At 36.7% G+C, this 25,633-nt stretch overlaps 1 protein-coding gene across 1 annotated transcript in view; it reads left to right on the forward strand.

Moving 5' to 3' along the window:
• LOC132142550 (serine/threonine-protein kinase DCLK2-like) overlaps positions 1–23,528 on the forward strand; it is a 43,299-nt gene extending 19,771 nt beyond the window's left edge. Inside the window, 16 exon segments of the mRNA XM_059552503.1 lie at positions 2,048–2,150; positions 3,971–4,078; positions 4,259–4,315; positions 6,543–6,637; positions 10,112–10,196; positions 10,618–10,723; positions 11,086–11,143; positions 11,970–12,089; positions 12,554–12,700; positions 12,942–13,075; positions 13,269–13,346; positions 13,516–13,612; positions 18,036–18,122; positions 18,444–18,557; positions 22,836–22,886; positions 22,888–23,528. Coding sequence (XP_059408486.1) covers positions 2,048–2,150; positions 3,971–4,078; positions 4,259–4,315; positions 6,543–6,637; positions 10,112–10,196; positions 10,618–10,723; positions 11,086–11,143; positions 11,970–12,089; positions 12,554–12,700; positions 12,942–13,075; positions 13,269–13,346; positions 13,516–13,612; positions 18,036–18,122; positions 18,444–18,557; positions 22,836–22,886; positions 22,888–23,139 — 1,692 coding nt within the window. The 3' untranslated portion in view covers positions 23,140–23,528.
• The last annotated feature ends 2,105 nt before the right edge of the window (positions 23,529–25,633 follow it).

The following is a 25,633-nucleotide window of genomic DNA, read 5'->3' on the forward strand; positions in this document are numbered from 1 at the left end:
GCAGAAGGAACGAATTAAATTAAAAATGTAATGTAATCTCACACTGCGTTTTAGCTGTTTAAGCTTGTTTTGTCATTTAAAATAATTTTAAGCCATCTTGTAAGCGAGCCAAGGACCCCGGTTGAGAACTGGTGCTTAGTGACAAGCTGTTGTACCCCTAAATGTCCTATTTTTGCTCTTTTTTTTCTGACAGCATATATGTGCACTTGAACTTCGGTTGACAAAAATATGTATCTTCTGTTTTCCATCAGTCAATTTACCAAAACATATTTGGCTCCATTCCAGACTGTACTTTATATTACAGAACCAAGATATCAGCTGAATAGTGTCAGGCATGTGTAATAGTCTCCCAGTGTGGCTTTAGTCTGTTACTGTGCTCAGGCCAACAACTGGGCCCATATGCTCCTCTGATCTGCTGAATGATGGGAATACTGATCCAACCCACAGGCTGGCCATGTGGATTCCTTACAGTACAGATTTGTATGTGATTTAGAGAGAACGATTTGAGGGTGTTACTTTAAAAATGTGCTTAATTTGTGATTTTAAAATGAATAATAAGAGTATTATGACTGCCTAATCAGTTAGATTATAATGCGAATATGATAAAAAATCTAAACACAAGCACAAAGAGACTGAAATGCTTGAGCTCAGTTGTGTTACACCGTCTTTTTATGTGTGCTTTATGATATTTAAAGTCCTCATTGCCATGAGAGGCTGTTGAATCACTCATTATCATTAGCATCCTGTTAATAAAGTACAAGAGTGATCTTGGAACAATTCTCTCTTGGCCTTTTGTGTCTTTCTCTGTATAGTGTCAGGCTCATGAAGGGGAAGAGGGGGCTGTGTTCCTCTCCATCTGTCTGATCTTTCTCTCAATTCCATGTAGAAGTGTGTTTGTGTGTGTGTGTTTGATGGAGCTCCACATTGGGACCATCTGTTTCCTGCTGCCCACCTTCATGAGTCGAGGAGTGGGCTGAAATCCGGACATCATTCTTTGCCCACTGCAGTTGCGAGTGTATGTGGGTGTGTTTGCATGTGCTCTCAAAATGTTTCCTTTTAGTATTCCTAGAGACGCTCTGTATATTACTCATCCTGAATGCTGAGTTGATACATTTATCAAAAAGTAGTGATGCACTAAAATTGCACCATCCCCAATTATTTGGCCAACATTTTTTTTTATTTTTTGTTACAGACTAAATAGTTTGGAGGGCCGAAATTGAAGACTAAAACATGATTTTCAATTAGCGCTTAATAGAAGGCTCATTTTGACTTTGTCAGTAAATCGAATTGTAATGGGTAACAAACTGTAGCTCCTTTGGTAAGAAAAAACAGGTATTGTTGGGTATTTTGTACTGCATCTTGTCTTCGATTTGTCTTTGATTGTCTTTGGTTTGTGTTCTGTTCAAATTTCAATCAAACTGCACCAGAGTTTGTTTGGAAGTGAACTTAAAAAGGCAGTTATCTGCTTGTTTCATGTGCAACAAGGCTTGGATGGTACTGGTCACACTTATTCAAATTAATTGCATATCATAGCAATCACACCAAAGTTCGCTTTAATCCAATCAAACCTGTCTAGTATGAACATGTCCAAAGTCTCAACTTTCAAACTGTCAATTTTATAATACATTTCAAACAATAAATGCTTTTAAATGTTTTTACACTCAAATAGCTGTATGCTCTCTAAAGCTCTTGCGGTACTTTGATGTCACATGTCGGTGTTGGTCAGGTCAGTCATGTCGGTCTGATGGTGATGATCCACTTCAAGTCAAACAAGCTTGAAGCTTAAAATTTAAAATTTTAATCGCTTACCAGCCCTAGTTTAAATCCATTTGTGCAAATAAATTTGCAAACTATCCTCAGTCTGAGTCTAGCTATTGGTATTTCAAACTGGATCTGGATATTCTGCAGTGCCGTATGTGAGCTGCTACATGCTTTATCAGTCCGTCAGTTGGCTGTTGCAGTCACATGGTTACAGGTACTTCCATTCTTTTCTCAAACAGTGTTTCTCTCTTTTCCTCTTCCTCCACCCCTTCCTCTCTCTGTCCAGATTATATGTTTGCAAGACCTTTTCGGGGACGATGATGTATTCATCGCATGTGGCCCTGAGAAGTACCGTTATGCGCAGGACGATTTTGTGTTGGATCACAGTGGTAAGGCTTCCACAGCCTTTATAACCGGTAGGCTCAGCTAAACACTAACTTCATTTCAACCCAATGTCTCTGATACTAAACTCTAATAATATAAATATTTTTTTAAAATTCCAAATAAAAGAACATGTCCCTGATAAAATAAAGCAGTTTTCAGCATAACAATAAGCTGTCAATTCATATTTAAAAAAAATATACAGTATATAAAATACAGAGAGAAAGTAAGGATTGTGACAACTTTAGGACACTACTTTTTATAATCACTGATCTAATCTACTTAAAGCAGGTTGACATTAATAGACCTGTTGGCAATTTTAAAGGGGTCATGAATTGAGAAATCAACTTGAGATTTAGATATATAAGAGATGATCGTACCAAAAGAATATCTTGTAAGTTTCATAACTGAAAACACAGTCGCTGCATAACCTTCCTTCAGATTCAAATATTAGGAATGCGTGGTTGAACTTTATTTTTAATGACGTTTCAGCTCACGTGAGTAAAACATTGAGCATTTGTTCGCCTCATTTCACTGCTGTTTCCTTTGTAGATAAGACACGGGTCGACGCTGGAGTAGCAGAGAGACTGAGATTAAAAAGCAATGGTTTTTGGTGGTTTTTGAATGTAAAAAAATAGACAACACCTCAGACAACATATTAAATAATTCAAAAAGTTCATGACCCCCTTCAAGGCCTCTTATGCAGGTTCCTCACATTGTTCAGTGTGTAGTTTGTATTTATCTACTAGTGAATGTGGTAATACAGGTGGGGAAGTGAAGGTGTTCTGTGGCTGTGAAGTTCTAAATAAAAACTTTTATTAACAATAATTTTCATCCTGATTTGCTGAAATGCCTCCAGATCTTGTAGCATTTACCACACACACACACACACTTGATAACTTGATTCATAGCTGTGTGAATTTAGTTCATCTGCTTGGCATTTTGTCCTAGTTCTTCTTTGCTGCCCCACTTAGGTTAAGTAGGAGTTTTCCAAAAATATAAAGACACGGTAAGTTTGTGTCTGCAAGTATTTACTCCTCAACCTTTTCTGTTCGCAGCAGAAGTGGAGTGTCCTTAAAATGCAAACCCACCACAAATCTAAATCTTCTGTAACTAAAGAACTCATTACACACTCTCTTTCAGATTCTGCTGTTAAATGCTTAAATTAAGCTCCATGAAACTGATTAGCTGGGCAGTAATGGCATTTTAATAATGGCATCAGGCTTGTTTTATCTTCATCACTTGACAATCTGGTACTCATCAGCTAATTTATCACTGCTCGGTGTCATTAGCAAGTGCCGTAGATAGGACAGATCGGGCCCAGTAGCTGCTGTAGAATATGAGTCAATCCTTACTGAAGTTCTGCACACATTGCTCTCATTAGAAAGATGGTCTGCTCTTATAGGCCTTGAGTAGACAATTTGATTACGCCTTTGCAGAAAGCTTCACAGTCTTGGCACACGTGAATTTGGAAATAATCCCATTCACTTACTAACTTGTATCGACTGTATATTAGTCTTGTCTGTGTGTTTGTTTCCAAAAAAGGGTCAATAATGATGGTGGCTCATGCTTAACTGTAGCTTTGGTGAGAATAAAAGAGAGACTTCTTTCAAAAACATGTTTTTTTTTATCTCTAAACTTTTGAAATGTAGTAAACAATAAGTCAACCAGAAAAAAATAAAAATAATATATATATATATATATATATATATATATATATATATTTGGAATGAGTAATGACAATAACTGCTCCTAATTTTACTTCATCATGACACATTATGAGACACGTGCATGCCTTGCTGATTTTTTATATTATCTCTGTGTCCAGAATGTGAGGTCCTCAAGTCGTCCTATTCTTCTCGTTCTGCTCCCCCTGTGAGATACTCTGGTAGTAAAAGTCCAGGACCCACCCGCCGCAGCAAATCCCCTGGATCTGGTGAGGAAACAATGCACCACCACTAGTTACATGCAACATGGACACAAACCACACAATCCTGTTACCACATAAACCTTTGTTTAAAAAATGTAACAATCCTTTACAACTGCGATTCACGTCTCTTCCTGTCATCTCCCTTCTCCCACTCCTTTCTGAAATGTTCTGTTCTTTGTTAAACAGTGAGAAGAACAGCAGGACACTTCTCTGCAAATAGTCAGTCTCCAGTCAAATCACCAAGTAAGGATTTGTCAAGGTTTTTTGAAACAAAAAATTGTTTCAAGAATTGAACCCATGACCTTTTGCGCTGCTAACGCAGTGCTCTACCACTGAGTCACAGGAACTCTTTAACCCTTTGTTTTAACAAAATATTTAGACTTCTAAAGGTAAATGACTTCTGTTAGGATTGGCTAACCTCTTCACATGTTAACTGAATAAAGGTGTGGTCACGTGTAGCATGGTTCGGCAAAATCTGGCCATTTCAGTAAGAGTTCTTGCGATCTGAAATTTTACATGACGCGAAAGATTTATTCATGCAGATTTCACAGCTGCTTCAAGTGGATTCACAGAGTTGACTAACAGTAATTTGCTTGCTTTGAAAGTTACTTTTGTGTAAGCTGTGTTAAATACATCGCTAGTCTATTGATAAGTCAATTGGATTTTTTTGTCCATGGAATTTTGCCAGTATGACCACAGCTTAACAGCGCCCCTGCCAAACTAAATACAGAATAAGCATTGATATGTAAAAAAAGTAGAATATAAAAGTAAAATAAGTAAAATATGTTAGTTCCTGATGCCTTTACCACGACCAAGACTAGCTTAGGAGCTGACAACTAGAGAATCTGACAGCCCTATGAAATTCTTGAGCATCTTGAGAGGATCTTCCCCAAATGATGTAGAATTTACCTAAAGGACATTCATCTTTGGAATGAGCTGCATGTGACCTCTAACCCTACAGTGCGCCATTCAATCATGCTAATAGCTCTACATCATGGCCTGTCTAAATCCATCAGCTAGACTAGAGTGCTATTTAAAACTCCCTCACTGGCCACTGCCCCGAACCCTGGCATGCACACACTCTAATCTATCTGACATACCAATTGGATGTGTATACTTAATTCAGGCATCCTCATCTGCTTTCTGCTTAGACTGGCTAATGCAGTACACACACCCCAAATTCCTGTGCCCGTGAACTGTTAAGGCTCTCTTGCATGCCTGGAGAGAAATCTGCTCATGCTTCTATCGACAACCTCAGCAGGAAATGCCAAGAACAGCTTCTCTACAAATCCCTGCTCCCTGTGGATTCTGACGCACTTGGGATGCGCTCCAATAATGTGCATTGTTTTTTTTAATTCTTCTACTCCTGTATGTATCTGGGTGACATGATCTATTAAAAACAGTGTTTGATGCTTGATAACACATAGCTTTCTGAACCTTGGAAACCTTAATTAAAGCTTGTTTTGACTCTGGCACCCTTGGTTGAGAATAAGTACATTAACATAAGATGAAGACTGCAGTTATGTACTGTACACTATGTGTGTGAGGAAAATCAGAATTTAAGTTGTTATTTCCCTCCAGCATAGCTCTCAAACCTCCTTTAAATTCACTTATGTCCAGTGTTAGGGAACGTTACTTTTGAAAGTAATGTAAAGTAATATACTCAATAAAAAGGTAACTAATTGCATTACTTTATTACTTTTTATGGAAAATAATGCATTATGTTACTTTTGCATTACTTTTTGTCTTCTGGGGAATGCTTGCTTATTTGCTTTTAATAACAGAAACCCCAAAATATATTTTTTGGCAACTGTAGAGGCTCTTTCACACCAAAAGTGAAAGAATAAGCCTCAGGCAGAAGGAAGTACCTCTGCCTCTGCATCTCACTCCCAATTTCTCTCAACACGGAGACAGGAATAAATGGGAAAACAAAGTAACTTGCCGTACTTATTTGAAAACGTAACTCAGATATTTTGTTGTAAATTTAAAAGTAATGCGTTACTTTACTAGTTACTTGTAATCTGATTACCAAATTTACATTACTTGTTATGCATTATCCCCAACACTGCTTATGACTGTATATAATCATACATTAAAATTGCACAAATATAATTTGACTGCTACAATGATTGGGAAGAATTATATGATTTTAGTAGACTGGCAAGTCATATAGACTCATCGTTTGGAAACAAGCTAAGCCTTTTGTTTGTCTTTTTGTTGTCTGCAGAAGAAAGTAAGTCATACAGGTTTGCTAAAAATGAAAAGTAATGAAATTTGACATTGTAAATGATATTTGGAATCACATGTCACATCCTCTTGAAACAGACTGAAATGTATTCAGCACTAATACTGATGATGTCCAAGACAATGCATGTGTATCATTAAATAAGCAGTGTAAGAAGTAACACTGTGTGACGATGTGTTTTTCTCTGTTCTCTGTTTCCCTTCCTCTTCTTGTCACAATCCTCAGTAAATGGAGTGCCGAACAGCCAAATCACTACCCCCAAATCTGCAAAAGCCTCCAGTTCCTCTCCTACCAGCCCCCGCAGCATGCGTAACTTCAAGGTAAACCCGTTGACATTGCAACATGTTTCCTCTAATCAGTTTTTAGAATCAGAGTTTTAGAATAGATTATTTCTTCATCAATTCAAAAATAAGATTGGGTTTCAGGATGACTGAATCACTCTCACACACGATTAATTAAAATGATTGCCTCACAACAAGTTAAAGCAGCCGTTGTAACGCCCCTGCATTTCTTCAGGTTGGAATGATGACACTTTTTAACTTTTTCCTATACTTAAGAAAAAAAATTATACGGTTCAGGAAAAATTATTTTGAATGAGAAATTATGTATTTTTTTCTGCTGTGTAAAGTTTTCATATAATTTTGATGATACTGTATATTCAAGCGTTTACCTTGTTATCTCTTTGTTGTTTGTTAAATGGTAACATGAATGACATGTCAGTGATATCTCTGGTAGCTAATATACTAATATGATAATATTGGGGTGTTTCGGTTTGGGCAATTTCTGAAATAAAAATTGCAATATTGAATATTTGAGAGCATTCAGTAGTTGTCTATATAGGGGTCATTTAGTATCAGTATTGTTTCAACATTATCTAGTAAGGACATAGAAGTCTTCAACAGCACTTGTAACAGAAAATCTGCTCTGATAGGTCTGATCACTCCTATTCTTAGAGTCTGACTACAGATCTGTAATTAAAGCAAAGGTCAAAGTCAAGTATGATCATAGCCTCGAGAACTCCTGCTGTTAATCTGCTTAACTGACCTGTCTATCATACAGTAAGCTTCTTCTTTGTACCGGTGCTATCTTTAAAGCTTCCTAAAAGCACAAGGATAAATTGCATGACAACAGGACACTTTCATTCATTTTTAGATGATTTATTGTTAGATTTAATAGTGAATAGAGAGTTGTTTGGCACATACTAAGTCAATTTGTAGAAAAATCCCAAATGAGATCTCAGTTGTTGTTGTTTTTGTTTGTTTGTTTGTGTTTTTTTATTTTTATTTTTATTTTTTTTGAGAGAGAGAGAGAGAGAGAGAGAGAGAGAGAGAGAGAGAGAGAGAGAGAGAGATCCACTTCCTTGGGAATCTCACAAGGATGACTTAGCTTCTCAGAAGAGAGCTTGACATTACGCATTATGCTAAGATTTATTTGGCCGGTGTCATGCATATTAATTTAATCTCTCATATGGCATAAATTGCTTTGTCTTTTTATTTTTTAATTGTTCCTAGGGAAATCTACTATGATGTCTTAGATAAAAATCTGAGACAAAGTTAAATGTTGTTTAAGTAAAAATTGTATTGCATTATATTAAGTGTAAAAAGCTGTATAAGACTGTTTAAAAGCTGCAAAAACTTTATGACCTTGTGAAACAGCCTTTGCCAAATTATTCATAGTATTCTACCATTATTGTGCTCTTGAAATATGGCTGAATAAGTGGTTTGATGGTGAGTTGCCTGTGAGGCTGGTTCTTTGCACATTGTTCCTGAAATTTCAAGCTAATTTTAGACTAAACGCACCAATGTTGTGGTTACATAAATATCTTCCCACTTGCCTTTAGTTTAGTTGCAACAAGCGGATGGGAGTCCCCCTCCGTCTCTCTGTACAGGTATTATGAAACTCTGCCTTCTGTAGCACTGTTCAAATTAGCTGCAGTTCCTTCTGGGTATTCACGTTTTTAGTTGGGATCTTACACAAATGATTGTATCAGTCACTTTAACAACAGTATATTTCAACTTCCAATCCACTGGAGTATTTGAATCCTTCAATACAGCTTGTAATACCCAACTGTTACTTGTGTAACTAGAGGAATCCTGTGGCCTCTATCACACCAGCTTTAACCAGGGTGCTGCCAGTATTTGTCTCCATTGGCTTACTTAGTGTTCTCTCACATGTCACTGTCACTTCGGTTTGAGTCTTATTTGGCTGCTTAATAAAGATAACTTGCAGGCATTTTAACCATACCGATTGTCAGACCATTTAAAATATTTTAAGACTAGCTCCATTTTTTTTCCAGCCAGAGTCACAGAGTTTTTTTTTCTGATATTAGGACTGATTGTCCACATTTGCCCACAACAAGAAATCTGTCATTGAGTGCAAAATAATATGTTAGAAACCCAGAAAGCAAAAAGCTGGATGGGGTGAACGTGAGAGGGGGAGGATGTGAATGAGATGTGATGTGAGTAGGATGAAACAGAGTAGGGTGCAGTCATGACTGAGAATATAGTATTAAGCATGAAGGATGTTAAGATAAATGGGTGAAAGTGAGACAGTGTGTTTTTCAGTGTGTTTTTCAAAGTGAGACAGTGTGACAGCCAGAGTTTTTCTTCCAGACAGTTCTCTTTGTCTCCTCATCAACCATTTATTTCACTAAGGATGATACTCAGTGTCAGCTGCTCAAAACAGAAATGCAGAACATTAACTGCTAACGTTTTAGGCTAACATTATAATGAGAGCACTATTGTAAAAAAATAAAAATAAAATAGTTAATTGTTATGGTTACGCCGATGTTAAGTGTTAGCTATCTGTTCATCAAAACATAAAACATTATTTACCTTGTTTATATCTGCAAGGTGTTCATTACACATTTTCCCTGTGTGTTAACATCATTGATTATGTTAGTCGAATGTCTGACTTGACTCTTGTTAATGTATTTTGCATCGCCCCCCAAACATATGATTCAACTATCCGTCGACTATCGGCAAGATTCGAAAATTCAGATTTGACTATGAAAACCCTTAGTCGGGGACACCCCTAATTACTATTTGTAGTTTAACCTTTAATGCATTTAATAACAGGTGTTCACTTGTCAGGAATATGGATTTGTGAATCAGGAAGGTGGTAAATGTGCACTTTTATCAATAATGACTATTCATAGTCAAAGCACATTCATACAGCTTCACCTGTTTCGGGCAAATGAACTTTTATGATCTTTTATGAAACAGAAATTAATCTAAATAATTTCATCAAACTCTGATTCAAATAATACATAGCATTATCGCTTAGGAAATGTTCACTGGAGACTTATGGTCAGTGAAACTTTATAATTCAGAAGGTTTTTTTTTTTTTTTTTTACGTTTCTCAAAGAAATCTCTTATGCTAACCAAGACTGTATTTATTTGTTCAGAAATATAGTAAAAAATGATTGCAATTTAAAATAATATATTTTTAAATGTTATTCATTCCTGTGATGACAAAGCTAAATTTTCAGAAGCCATTGTAATATTGTTGCCTTTTTTCATTCTGCACTGTTTCATTGTGAAAAACGTTGCTGAAAACATGCCTTGACCTATTGATCAATTCTATGATGGTTATGGCCATGCCTTGAAAACTTTAACTTACTTAAAAATATTTTTTTATATGCTTGGCTACATTTGATGTTTGGAAAACAAAAATCACTCATACTTTTTGAGTTATATTGCCCAGCCCTATCACTATTGTATGCAAGTAAAATATCTATGGTGCTTTCTAGCTCTGTTTTAGCTCTTTGTGATTTATTTAGTCTCTGTTTGCAGATTCCAGCACATCACTCCTCTGCAACCAATGTGAACGGCTCCTCTGAGACTCCCCCACAACACAACAACAGTGTGAGCCCTGAAGGTGAATGTCCACCTGCTATGAATCACTGTCGTGCCCTCACTCACCTTGGATCTTAGTATGTTTCAAGCCAGAAGTCCCCAAAGGGCATTTCAGAGGCCAGACAAGGTTTGGCGGTGAAAGTGCTGACACATGCCACTCTGTGCCACATTTGCTCAGGCACTCCACCCCTTTCACACACTGTGCAAACATCCCTGCTCAGCAGGGCATGAGTCAGAATGACCTTCGGCTATTTGTCTGCCTAGTGCTCTGACCAAGTTTGATTTGCTGGATGAGGAAGTTGGGGCTAATCTGTTATTTGTTTTTTTTTTACAAAACATCCCTACACCCATGACTTTTCACCTTGAAAACATTTTTGGTCATATGGTAAAAAATGATGTTCTTTCAGTCTGATATGTTTAATGTATTGGTTTGTTCCCTTTAGTTAATGGAAACAGGAACATTACTGCTTCCACTATTTTGGACAAGTACAAAATTGGCAAAGTTATAGGTGATGGGAACTTTGCTGTGGTAAAGGAGTGTGTCGAACGGTAAGAAAATGACAAGTTATAATAATTTAAAATGTGTTTTTTTTGTTGTTGTTTTGTTCTGTCAGAAAAACATAAAATAGCTCTTCGGGGGTTAATAAAATTGTGCTGTATTTTGTTTGTTCTCTCTTCTAAGTTTGTTATTGTCGTGATCTCTGATTAAAATACATAAATAATACTGTCCACATCTAGATTCAGTTTTCCTGTTTGTGTTTTTAGGCTAGAATGTACAAAGGAAGATCTCTTGTGCATAAAAAGGACATCCAGCTCATAAATAGATACCTGAGGCTCTGAATGCACTCAAAACAGACCTTCATTAACCTCCGTGAAACAAAGTCTATTTTTCTGTTTCTTTCTTTCAACAGATCCACTGGAAAGGAGTTTGCACTGAAGATCATCGATAAAAACAAATGCAGAGGCAAAGTGAGTTGGCCTTTTTGCGACACCACCCAACGTAGAGAGTGAATTGAGAAAATACCAGTTATGAATATTCCTTACCAGCCATGAAACTGTATTTTGCATTGTTTTTATTGATAATACATATATTTTTGTCCTTATAACGATGCAATTATTGGTGTTTATGAGTTTTGAGCACTGCCTGTAAGGTTGGGTTATTGCAATCCAAATGATTTACGTCTTAGTGGTCAGCAAAAAAATTTGTCCATTTAATATGGCTGATTAGATTATATTTTATGTACTTCCATTAACCCAGCATGCTGCAGTTTTTGCAAGTCATGGGAGAAAAGCTGACCAACAAACGAGACCCAATTGATCTTAAAGGTGTTCAATAGCATTAAGGGATTTTGTACAGACCAGTCAAGCTCTTCTATACCAAACTCATTAAATCATTTCTTTATGGATCTCCCTTTATCTACTGAGGTTAGAATGGTAAGGTTTCTCCCCAAACTGTTGAAATAAAGTTGTAATGTCATTGTAAGCTGCTAAATTTTGAGTCCTTTTCACTAGAATTACTGAAATAGCTAGACCCATAATTCAGAATGGGTGTTCACATTCTTTTGGCCATGTATGAATGATATGTAAACAGCAGTTATATTGGTGGAAAATGTCTCATAATCTAATTTCAGTCTGTGTTTTAACCAAGGAAGTTCATTTCCTGTTTTTCTGGTTTCCTGCAAGAGCAAACCTCAGGAATTCATTCAGATTTATGCCTAGGCAGCTAAAGGCAAATGAATGCTCAGAGTTGCTTTATGGTTGGGAATTTGTTGTGACACATGCTTTGAACACACAGGAGCACCTGATCGAGAGTGAGGTGGCAGTGTTGAGGCGAGTTAAGCATCCTAATATAATCATGCTGATTGAGGAGGTGGATACGCCCACTGAGCTCTATCTAGTCATGGAGCTTGTGAAGGTACTGTTGCTGTGAAGGTTTGTTAGCCACTTCTTATACAATCTGATACAGTCTATACATTTCTCAACATTGCACACCCTGCTTCTGAAACTTTTTTTATATATTATTTGATATTTATTTAGTTTTTATATCAGACACTACCATTCAAACTACCATTGGCATATGTAAGATATTTTATAATTAATGCTTAACAACGCTACATTTAATTGGTTAAAAATACAATAAACAGTATATATCATAGTGTATATTATTATGTAATTTTTATGGAATATAATGTGTAATAATGGTAATTCCTGAATATCTATGTTAAAATCTGAATTTTTCGATATTGATCAAACTTATTGATTATTGATCAAACTCAAACTCCCATATAAAGACCAAAACATTTTACCTCTGGGTGAAAATGTGTTTTTTACAAAATACAGGGATTTTTTGTTATTTGTATTGCCATCTGTGTGTTTCAGGGTGGAGATCTGTTTGATTCAATCACCTCCTCGACAAAATATACTGAAAGAGATGCTGGTGTCATGGTATTGAACCTGGCGGCAGCTCTCAAATATCTGCACAGAATGTGTATCGTCCATCGTGACATCAAACCTGAGAATCTGCTGGTACGCTTATATACGCAGACAAACCTATCCTCAAAAGAGACATTAAATATACAATATACTGTACAGGTATATACACCTACACATTCTCCACCAAGACAATAAATCTGAAAATACTTTAGTTCACACATCTTTAACACATACACAGCAGTACAGAAATAAAAATAATAAAAAAAAAACTGTGAAGAAAACAAAAAAAAACATAAATCTGGGTGGATAAAAATAATCAATTTGTGTGTCATAGGTGTGTGAGTACCCTAATGGTATAAAGTCATTAAAGTTGGGTGATTTTGGCTTGGCCACAGTGGTTGAAGGGCCGCTTTACACTGTTTGCGGAACACCTACATATGTTGCCCCAGAAATCATAGCAGAGTCGGGGTAAGAATCACTGATTGTTTTGTTTTCATATCAGAATTTTTTTTATCTTTTATTATATTTATTTATAATTGTTTTTTTTTTATTTTTCTAAAGTGATATTGATATGGACGCATGCATAGCTGTGATTAATAGCCTTTAAAATACTGGGGCTGAATGTTATTGACTGTGTCTTTCTGTCTGGGCATCTCCGCAGATATGGGCTGAAAGTGGACGTATGGGCTGCTGGTGTAATTACCTACATCCTCCTATGTGGCTTTCCACCTTTCCGCAGGTACTGTACCACAAGATAGTGACTGCGCAGTCCTTCATGTTAATAATCTACAGTGTTTAAAATGTGATATTTAGTCTCAAATTGTTCATATTGCTCATGTTTTGTATGTATTGTTTGTAACATTAAATATATATTTTATTGTCTGTGTGCTTGGCATTTGTTTTTGTAGTGAGAATAACCTCCAGGAGGACCTATTTGATCAGATCCTAGTGGGGCGTTTAGAGTTCCCCTCACCCTTTTGGGACAATATCACAGATTCTGCTAAAGTGAGTGGAGACACAGGAATAGTTTGCCTTAAAAGTCAAAATTGTTAGAAATGTACTCACCCATGGGCCATCCAAGTTCCATTATTCATCAGAATAGCAATAGTAAGATTTAGTAACATTAGTGAGTGACGTAATGCTAAATTTCTCAAAATTTGTTCTGATTTAGAAACAAAATGATCTACATCTTGAATGACATGAGAGTGAGTAAATTTGCAACAAATTTTCAGTTTTGGCTGAAGTATTCCTTTAGCATACTTTAAACACACTGTCTCACTTTCACCCATTTATCTTAACATCCTTCATGCTTAATGCTAATATTCTCTGTCATGACTGCACCCTACTCTGTTTCATCCTACTCACATCACATCTCATTCATCTCACTCATCCTCCCCCTCTCACATTCACCCCATCCAGCTTTAGAACTGTTTTCCTTTCTGGGTTTCTAACATATTATTTTGCACTCAATGACAGATTTTTTTTTGCTGTGGGCAAATGTAGACATTCAGTCCTAATATTAGAATTATTATTATTATTATTTTTTTTTGCATACTCATGTTAATGGTCTTTTTATTAGGAAATCAGGCCATTAAATTATATTACATTAAATTACATTATATTATATTATATTATATTATATTATATTATATTATATTATATTATATTATATTATATTATATTATATTATATTATATTATATTATATTATATTATATTATATTATGTTATATTATATTATATTATATTTTAAATGTATTTATATATAATATATTTTTTTAAAAAGTCAGATTCTGTTTGGGACTCAACATAATCCAGAAATGTTAGATCATTAGGGCTGAGACTAAATCTGTCACTAAGACTAATGTTTTACAAACTAAATAAGTCTTTTTCTGAAGTTTGGATTCACTGAAGTATGTCCTCACTTACCATAATTCCTTAACTTAAAGCAGAAAGGTTTAAAATAACGTTGCTAAGTTATGGAATGAGACGCTGCATCAGAAACGCTTTGGGAATACATCTGCATGATAACGATCTGAAGCAAGTGTGAAACCAGTCCAGTTGAATGCGAGGCATCATAGGCAGGATGACATGGTGACCAGGAAGCTTAAAAGCATATGCAGCAGTGTCTCATTCCCTTAGGGGAGCCATGGTTACATACATCACCCAGAGATGTTCCCTGTAATGATAAAAACTTCCTAATCATCGGGAAGAAGGAGGCGGGAACCGGCGGACAATCAAATAACATTTAATTATTCAAAATAAACACAAAATTGCGCACCAGCCCCTCACGGACGACTGGTGCGCACAAAATAAAACCAAGACACAACTAAAATCCCAGGCCTGGTCCTCTCTCGTCCTTCACTGTCGTCGCTCCAGTTTTATATCCTTCTATCTCCTCCGTGGGCCTCGAGACCGGCGGGTCGAACAGGTGTAGCTCATCTCCAATCACTTCACCGGCCTCGCTCCCATGTCCCTCGGCCCCGCCCCACTCGTCACATTCCCCTTCAGGGAACTTGTGCTGCATTAGAAATGCTTTGGGAATGAGAATACTCACTCCAACATGGTTACAAATTCCTGCCTAGTGTGGAACACTATACAACTGGGACAAGAGAACAGAGGAGCCAGGAGTGGCTCCCATGTCAAGGTTGTAAAACCTGACAAACGTAAGCGAGGTAAACAAACCTGCAACATTACAGATGTCATGCATGTCTACTTCTAGTAGAGTGTGGCACTCTGACTCCCAAGGGTGAAGGAAGGTTAGTGGACATATAATCCAAAGATATTGCATCCACAATCCACCGATTTAAGGTCTGCTTGGTTGCCAGGGTACCACTCTTGGGAGGACCAAAGTAAACAAATAACTGGTTAGACTTCCTCTACAGGGAAGCTCTGTGGACATAAGCGTCTAGTGCTCTGACTGGACAAACAAGATTAAGCTTTTCCTGGCCCGGGGCCCTAAAGAAGGAAAAAAAGCCTGCATCATAAAGGGGCACCTTAGGCACATACCCTAGCCTAGGGTATAAGAATGCTTTATCCATACCAGGCGCAAACTCCAGAAAAGAAGGGGCCACAGAAAGGCCCTAAAGATCATCATCTCTCTTAAGGAAAGAGATGATCAGTAGGAAAACAGTATTAACTGTAAGGAACCACTTTGAAACTTCCTCAAGGGGTTCAAAGGGAGGATTACAAAGAGCTTCTAGGACCACGGCCAAATCCCAGGATAGCACTCTAGAGCGTGATGCAGGCCTCAGCATCAAGGTGCCATTGTGTAAGCAACAGGTTTCTCCCCAATGACTGACCATTCAGGAGGGTGTTGTAAGCAGCTATGGCTGCCACATATGCCTTCAGGGTGAAGGGGGTTAACCCTGTGGAAAACTGTTCTTGCAGGAACTCCAGCACTGAACCAACCAGGGAGTTGACTGGCCCGGCCAGAATGGGGCTACTAGTAGAACTACCGGGCTACTAGTAGAACTCCAGAACTACCGGGAGCAGAACAATCAGGTAAAATGCATACAGATGCAGGCTCAGCCATGTCTGTACCATACCATTCAGTCCCAGAGGAGCTGGGCATATGAGGGAGAACCAGAGTGGACAATGTGAGGTCACTGAGGAGAGACGGGCACTGTATAATAAGGCCTGCCCTCAGAAGTCCAGCGCAACAGGTGTCAGGACTTCTTGGCCGAAGCCTTCTAGGCAAGAATGATGGTCCTCAGAACAGTCTTCTGTCTAAAAGATTTAGACTGGGAGCACCGCTCTGGTTCCAGCTGTTTTGCTGGGTTCTGATCCCTGAGAGAGAGCGCTGGATCTAATGGGTGAGGGCGAAGAAAGGGACAAGCCTGTCTCTAACCTCTCCTCCAGATCCATTTGTGATCCCACAATCGTAGCCACCACTCTGCCTCGGCAGAAGCAGGACCCGAGCCGTGCATAATGCTTGCCAGGGCACCCTCCTCAAAGAGTGCCCGGTGGAAGCAGAGTGTACACAGTGAGAGCTACAGTAAGCCCCCTTGAGACCTGTCTATGCGTGCTCCACTTCCAGACGAGCAACGCAAAGATTGCGTGTATAGGAACACACAATCTAAAATGTGTGTAGGAACACACAATCTAAATGTTGCTTGTCACTCTTTTTGCAAACGAAATAAAGAATTGTGCACTGGCACAGACACACACAAGCTTACTGGTTGCTATGTCATCCCATCTATGACATCTTGCCATTCCATTGGACTGATTTCACACATGTGCAGAGCATTGCATGCAGAGACATGCGTCACGCATTTCTGATGCAGCACAACCCTTACCAAAAAGTAGTATATTTCAAGTTTATTTTATTAAGTATATTTTTAAGTATACTTCATGTAGCAAGTTTACAAATATCAGTGTTCTAGTAGTATACTTGTAAGTGTACTTTCAATACTTCTTGGGACTAAATTGGCCCACTTTCTAGTATATAAAAGTATACTTTTATACGTTAAGTATAACAGTAGCAAACTTTGAGTACACAACTAGTTTACTTCTATGTTTGTAGTTTGTACTGCAGTTATTCTAAAAGTGAACATATGTATTCTGATAGATTACTAATTAAATACTTTGTACACTTTGAAGTATATTTTATACTGCAAGTATACTCATAAATTTTCTTTAAGTGAACTTTACATCATACTTTATGTATACTACTATGACCTTATTTATGTTTTAATTTGCATATATTTTGTTATATGAATATCTGAACATACCATCCAGAGAAAGAACAGGGTATCTGCTTGTAAACAAAATTTTTTTATTCTAGATTCATACATTCTTTTTTTTAAACACTTTACTGTGGGTAAGTTTTATTAAAAAGAAATATAAAGAAATAACATTTTGAACAAAAAGCTGAAAAAAGACTAGGAAGTGGATTCAGAATAATAATCAAAAGGTAGATGGAGTCGATCAACACCCCAAAGCTTGACTGTGATTATTACCTCTTCACCGGTTGACATATTATTCCATAACTTTACAGTTATGAATGATGCTATTTCATGTCAGATGATCGTGTTACATGTGCTAGTATCTGTTGCTTATTTTTTCTTCTTCACTTGTGTTTTTTTGGAAATTCTGTACAGAAGATGTGTACTAGCGCCCTCTACCATAAAACAATGAAAACACGGTTTCTAAATATATTTAGACTTTTTGGAAGTAAAAGTCAAATATACTTAAATTTTATTTTAAGGATATATCTGAGAAGCCCATAAAAAGTAAACTAAAAGCATACTTTCCTATTTTTAGTTTAAAAGAAGTATACTAATAGCACACTTGAATAAACTTATTTTTCATAAGGGAAGTCTCTGAAGGGGAACTATTTGTTTTCTGTCTTGTGTACCTTTTCTGTTTTTATGATGAAATGAAGTACATCTGTTTATTGAAAATATGGTCATGGTGTGTTCGCACAGGAGTTGATTGGTCACATGCTGCAGGTGAATGTGGAAGCAAGATACACAGCAGAGGATGTTCTGTCTCACCCCTGGGTCACGGTAAATGTGTGTAAAAAGGTTAAGTGCTGTGTGAATGTGTGTGTTTTTGTCAAGTTAGATAATGCATGTGCTACATTACAGTATCAGATTTCTATTTATAAAATATAATATGACAAAATGTGGCATGATTGGCCACAAGGGATTCATTTATATACTCATAAAACATAATTTGTGTCATTTGACCTGTATTAGAAGTGGTTTTGATTTATGCTTCAAATTATTTTTCAAACTTAAAACCTATACAATTTAGTCTGAATGTTTTGGTGAACACAGTTATATTGCTTGCCATTAGATTGGCCTATCCTAATCCACTTCAATAACCAACAGGAGGGTGCTGCAATGGAAAACAATATGAAGATGGAGGTGGCAGGTAAACTCAAAAAGCACTTTAACGCTGTGCAGAAACAGAGCAACATTTTCCCTGGAGCCTCTGTTATTGTGGTGAGCACACACACTCACACATGAGAAACAGTCTGCACATCATAACTGCAGCTGCTGTCGTCTGTTAATATGCTTTGCTTAAAAAATAACCAATGTCATCCTCTCAACCCCTGATGATTAGTACTTGGATTACACATAATTCCGAAGCATAGCCGTCACTGAAATTACAGCCACTGTGGACACCAGCATCAAATCAATCAGTTTGTCTCCCTCAGCACTCATGAATTACATAACTGCTAAATCTCAGGAAATATTAGAGATTATTGTATTGTAAGAGGGCAAAGGACAAAATTTGCCAGAGCTATAAAATAGGACATGACTGTAGAAAACGGCACATCAGGTGCAAGTAAAAAAATCATGCTTAATTTCTCCATAGAATTTTCTTTTAAGTGATAATGTATAAACCTGTCAACACATGCCACAAGTAACATGATTTCAAGTTTTGAAAACCTCTTTAAATATGTTCAAATGCCAAACTGATGGTTAAAAACTAACCTACTACCCATAATCCATAAATCCATGAGAGCCAACCAAAAGACTTATATATTTGAATACATTTGAATGTGCTGTTTTTATGCTTATATTCAATGACTATAAGCCATTAGTTTTCTATTGTACCTTTTTTTTCAAATACATAATGCATTATACAGTATGTTTTTAATGTTTTTTAAGTATTTTACGCTCACCATTTACTTGATCAAAAATATAGTAAAAACAGTAATATTGTGAAATATTATTACTATTTAAAATAGGTGTTTTCTATTTGAATATAGTTTCAAATGTAATTTATTCCTGTGATGCAAAGCTGAATTTTCAGCAGCTATTACAACAATTTTCAGTATCACATCATCCTTCAGAAATCATTCTAATATGCTGATTTGATGCTCAAAAAAATAAATAAAATAAAATAAATTGTGTTAAATACAGGATGTGAAAAAAGTGTTGCTCTCTATAGTGCCTGAAAATTGCTTAAGGTCTCATCATAATCATTTTATTGCTTGACAGAATGTATACATTTTAATAAAAAAAAGGTTCTTTGCATGCAAGGGTTCTACATAGAACAATTTTTTTGGTAAAAGGTTCTATTGGCCAAGTACGGAACTTTATGAGCTCAGAGGGAGACATGGGTGAAGCATTTTCAGCCATGTCCACCCCCATGTGTTATTAAATTCCCATCCCATAAACCCCTCACTACCAGCCTTGTCTTAGTTCTTCTCACTATCATTAAGGTGTTTGTCTCTGTAAATGTGTGGTTTTCAGTGTTGTCACTGGTCTTCACCTTGTCTACATTGTCACGAGCAATCAAACTACCTATCATTCATTGTTTTTACTTGACCCAATCATGCAGAAAGGAAATTACATTTTTGATATTTGAAACTAAGTCCTCAGTATACATTAAAATAACTGCTATGCGGTATATTGAATATTCATGACATATTTGCATTTGATTCTGCTGGGGATAAATTATATTAGTGAACATTCTGATGATACTAATTTAAACATTGCATTGGACACATTTGTTTATGGCATTTTCCTTTATAATACATTGTTAAAACCCTAACCTTTTTTAAAAAAAATCTATGGACCTTTTTTGTTAACTACACTGCTTGAAAAATCATCAGCAGCAGCAGCAACAGCAGCAGCAGGGACTCTGGCTGAATAGGCATTGATGTGAATCTCATTTGACAGTTTGATCTGTAAGGGCAGGGCTGTACTACACCCCTTCCTTGCTCTCCCGAGACCCGAAGTGATGTCTACCACTGGATATTGGGTATTTGACTGCAAACCTAAACCTCTTTTTAATGAGCTTGAGTTCTTTGACTACACTAAAATCTAGCAGCCTCTGCACTCCGACTGCCTCTTATTCACTATCACTGGGTTTTTCAGCACTTGCTGGTCCTGCATCTAACTCTAGACAACAATCATATCATACCTCATGTCCCAACCATAATCTTTTTGTCTTTCCATCTTATCATTCCACTCCATGTTCATGGTGGCTCTCTAAATTAATTTATTGCGGTGATATTCTGCTTTGTTGCATTATTGCGGTATATCATTTTCTTTCTGGGCTTTAGCTGGAAGGTTTGTATCAGCGTGCATGCAATACTGACCGCTTGTAATATTAACACTTCAATTCAATGGGTTCTCTCTCTCTCTGTTGCCTAATCCAGACATAGTCTATTTCATGGCTGCTGCCAACGTCCCAAAAATGAGCCTCACTCTTAGGACCTTGACCACTGCCATCAAAATTTTAAAGAAAGATGTTTTGATAATATGAAAATCTGCCATCTTCTGGCAGTATTGTAATTAATAATTTAAATGAATAAATCTAATGACTGGGGGAGAGAGATGCTCAATTATGCACAAAAAATTGCCTTGGATGAATTTTTTTACTGAAAGTTTTAATTGTTATTTAGATATTTGAGATAAAATCGGGATTTAATTTTTCCCCTTTTAATTGAATATGCATTTTTTTTTATTTGAAAGCTAGTATATCTATATTTATTAATAGGGTCCAGACACATTCTATTTGTTTTGTAAGCTTTCTTTTCAATAACTGGTTTTGTCTACAGCTGAGGAACGTACCAAAGAAACCAGAACATGTCACAATTGAAAGGAATAGCTTACCCCAAAATGAAGCTTTTGCCAAATACTCACCCTCAAGTCATTCCAAATATACTGAAAGGAAATCGTTTTTATTTTTTTTTGTTTCTTTGAGAAATGTCACACTGGAACCATGGTCTATCTATATGACTAATTTGCTATATTACATGTGTTCTGAAATTATAGCTTTGTAATGACCAGACTAAAGTTGATGCACTGATAATCAGCTCTCAAATAAATATGCTTCTTATGGCATGTATTTGATGTCAATAATAACAAGTGTCTTGTAAGCACACGTCATTACATCAAACTTGCATCATAGATGCAAAAAGTAATCAAATGGCTTCAGAAGAGTGGTGTGGACTTTATTTACGTGCTTTTATATTGCTTTTTGTTCATTTTAAAACTTGACAGCTTGTTTGGATACGAAAAACAGCGTTGTGTGTGTTTGGAAGCATATGAGGGTGAATAATGTCAGAAAGTTAATTTCTGAGTGAACTGCCCTTTTAAGTGGCTATATATTTTCTTCAGTCAAGCAAGCTGAGTGATTCTGAAGTAGTCCTTGTGAGATGTCCCTCAGCTGAAGTATTAGACGTTATGTCAGCATTGTGTATGAATTTGTGCTGTATGTGCTCAGTTAGTAAGACTAGTCTCTGTCCTCTGCTTCTGCTCTCCCCATGGCATTACTTTCCTTTGACTAGCTCCAAGGCAATGGTATGTACTAACACTAACTGCTATGCTCCTCACTCCCCGCCTCTGTCTCCACACATACACTTTTATACTGGGTGAAAGTGACAATAACATCACTGAAGGTGATTATTCTCCTCTACATGACATGGGAATTTGACAGTTTAGAGAATTGTTGACTCACTTTAATCCCGTCATGAACCTCAGTCTTGTTTTTCACTCTCTGTCATTTATTTACATTTTTTTTTACTGCGGTGGTCTTCTCCCACCTGTGATGTGATAGTATTGACTTTTCAGTGAAACCAGGTCATGTATATTGTCTTCTGTATCTTAGTTTGAATGTGTTCCAGTTCAAACTAGAGGCAGAATGTTTAATTTTTTTAAATATTAATTTTAGTCAGAAATACTGAAGTTTTTGCACTGATGCTAACTACTTATATTTATGGTGTCACCAATATTTCTGCCCAACTATATATATATATATATATTAAAAAAACCTAATATTTTAAACTGCAAAACAAAAAACAGTAAAAAAAAAATTAAAAAAAAAAACCTAACTGCACAAAGTGTTTTCACCCTACAAATATGCCATTATTTTTACAAAGTGTCAAACGCAAATGAAAAATGACCCTTTAAAGCAAAGGTCACAGTAAGTTTTGACCTGCAACAGTCATGACATCACTTTCTTTAAAAAAAAAACATAATTCATAAACATAATTTACCTTTTCTTGTGGACCAACATATTTTTTGTGTTCCACAGAAGAAATTCAGTCATAACATTTTGAAACAAGATGAATAAATGATGACAGAATTTTCCTTTTGGGTGCACTGTCTCTTTAAGATTGAAATGATCTCTTTCTCTTCCTCCCAGATCATAACTTCATCTCACTTACTCTTTCCCTACTGAATTTTTTTCAGTTTCCTTTTCATTTTTGGGTGGGTGCACATTATTCATGTGAACATTAACATATTGTTTCTCTCCTGTAGAACACAGCTCTAGATAAGGAAACCATCCAGCTTTCTCGCCGGCGTCAGGAACCGCAGCCCCCCTCCCCCAGGAAAGAGCCCTTCCTCCACCCACCCAGAGAGACGACGCTCCCATAGGGGACGCTCATCTGTCCAATCAGAGGACTCTAGGAGTGCTGCTCCCATTGAGCCTTTAGCCTCAACAACCCCCAATGCACCATCAGCACCTCTGCCCTCCCCTCACTATGCCCAACCTCCCCACTTCACAGAATGCAGTGCTGAGGCTGAGGCTGAGGTCAGCAAGGGCCTGCAGATGAAAGAATAATACTACTTAGGGAAACAACATGGAGACAGTTTCAAATATAAATCCATAAATACATATGCAGTATAGCAACTCTGCGAAGCTTTGAAACTTAATATTAGCTATAAGGCCAGAATACACTACATGATGTTTCCCCCGATTTGTATAATCTGTACGAGTACATTGTCCAAAGTAAGAGCCAGTCTGCAGATTTCACAAGCCAACTTGTCAATTATGAGCAGCACAGACTTCAATTTCTTTAGTTACAGATTATCATTCCACCAGTTAAGAGAATATCAAACTTGTTGATATTTGTGACGATTATAGAACACATATATTGACATTTGTGTGTCTTGAGGTGAGTTTGTTCTGAGTGAGATTCTTGCGTTTGGAAAGGCTTGAAAGCAGGGTTGCCAGGTCTGCGAAACAAATCCATACCAGGGACTAATCAAAAATGGGTCAAAATTAGCCCAATGACCTTACCCCAAATATCAAAACTCAAAATATGCCTAAAATATATTTTTTTTACAGTTACTGTTCTGCGATATACACAATTCCAACTTGAAAGTCACCATGTAGTAGTACCGTAATTATAAACAGTATGTTTCATATAGGAGCTCAAATGTTCCCCTTCCACAGAAAACTTAACATCCAGCACAGTTTATAAAATATTTCAATATACAGTAGCATTTCAGTTCATTGTAAGAAGATATTTTGAAGAATGTGGGTAGCTAAGAGACACTTCCATAGTATTTTTTTTTCTATACTATGGAAGTCAGGTCAGTGTAGATCAGCAACTGTTTTGTTACCTACATTATTCAAAATATCTTCTTTTGTGTTCAACAGAGGAGGGACATTCCCCTGTTCTGTTTTTAAAAGTCATTAAGTGTAACCCAGCCTTTAACATAGTACATTCAGAACTGTCTGTATAGTGGTCGTGTGCTTGTCTCCCTGCTTTCCTCTTCTTCCAGTTTGGTTTCCGATTCCAGCACCCAGAGTCAGTTTGAAAACGTAATGTGTGATTGATTGTATAGGCACTTTGGATATGAAAGATCCGTTCTGCTTTTGTATTTACTGACGTGAAAAGCTCATGTCCCGATTATGAATAGCTAAACACTTTTTAGGGTGGATGTAAGTATGCGACTGGAAAAAGACTTTGAATCTGGCAAAAAGAAGAAAAAAAACTTGTCCTGCTGAAACTTGAAAGTACATTTTCTGTATGTTTGAAAGTAGACTGCTTGACTTTTTGACTCTGCTGCAGAAACACAAGAAAGCTATTTGCATTTGTTGGTGTGTGTATTCTTAAGAGGGTGTGCCTATAGCACTACTTTATTCTGGGGTCATTTTGCAGTAGTTTAGAGTTGCCTTTATACGAGCCAGTAAAGCAGGAAAACTGTAGGGAGCAAAGCCAGAGTTTTGTTCTTTTGCTAATTTATTTGTACAGATTAGACCAAATGTGATATTGTATTTTAGAATAGTTTGACATTTTCGATCCATTAAGTGCATGATATTTTGATTTCTCTGTTGCAAAAGTATTGCAATCTAAAGTCTTGGGTTTGTCATCTGTTGTTCCATGTACTAGGATACTTCTGTACTTGATATATCTTTGCTCACCATGGCATTGATATCCTGAAACTGTCAGGCTGCAGGGAGTGATCAGGCGTGTTAATAAAGGTATATGACATGATGCTCTACTTTTTTTTTCTTTTTTTGAGTGGATTGGAGCTTTTGAGAAATATGGCAATAATCAGTATCTCATCTCTGGAATGCTAGATTTCATAGATGCCATTTTCTGTTAGTGTTCTTTATCATCACATACTCAAAGTAATGCAATAAAATTACCCTGCTGTTGTTATCCTTGTCTTGTCCTTATTATGATATATGACCACGGCAAACCTTCTACAAAACCAAATGGTTATTTTTTTTCTGTCTAGCGATACAACAGCCGCAATGCAATGCCGTCATCTGTTGGTTGAAGGACGATACTACATCAAATTAAGAGAATAAAAGTTTCAAACTGCCACAATTTATATAATTATTATCATGTGTGGTCTTCACTAGTTATGGTCTTACATTTGTATACCTTTTTTTTTCAGTCTAAATATTTCACATTGACTAAGATTTAGGCCAGGGGTCTCCAAACTCTGTCCTGGAGTCTGGTAGTTTCTAGTGTGCCTATAAAACCTTAATCAGATGGTTCAGGTGGGTTTAATTGGGAAAAAAGCTAAACTCTACAGGACGCTGGCCCTCCAAGAACGAGTTTAGAGACCCCTGATTTAGGCTCTCACACATAGCCTACCTGTTCTATGGGACTAAAGGCCACCTGTGGTAAAAAAAAAAAAAAAGTTACTTTTTATTTTCTCCTAAAATATGGCAACAAATATGACATATAACAGCACCTTTGAACAGCAGTAGTACTGCAAGAAATTATATTGCATAATAGGGACGAATGAATTTGTTGCAAGAGACATCGAAAGTGGGACCATACTGACTGTTCTGGTCAGTAGTAGTACTTACT

The sequence above is a fragment of the Carassius carassius genome, chromosome 6, assembly GCF_963082965.1.
Source record: "Carassius carassius chromosome 6, fCarCar2.1, whole genome shotgun sequence".
In the NCBI taxonomy this organism is placed as follows: Eukaryota; Metazoa; Chordata; class Actinopteri; order Cypriniformes; family Cyprinidae; genus Carassius; species Carassius carassius.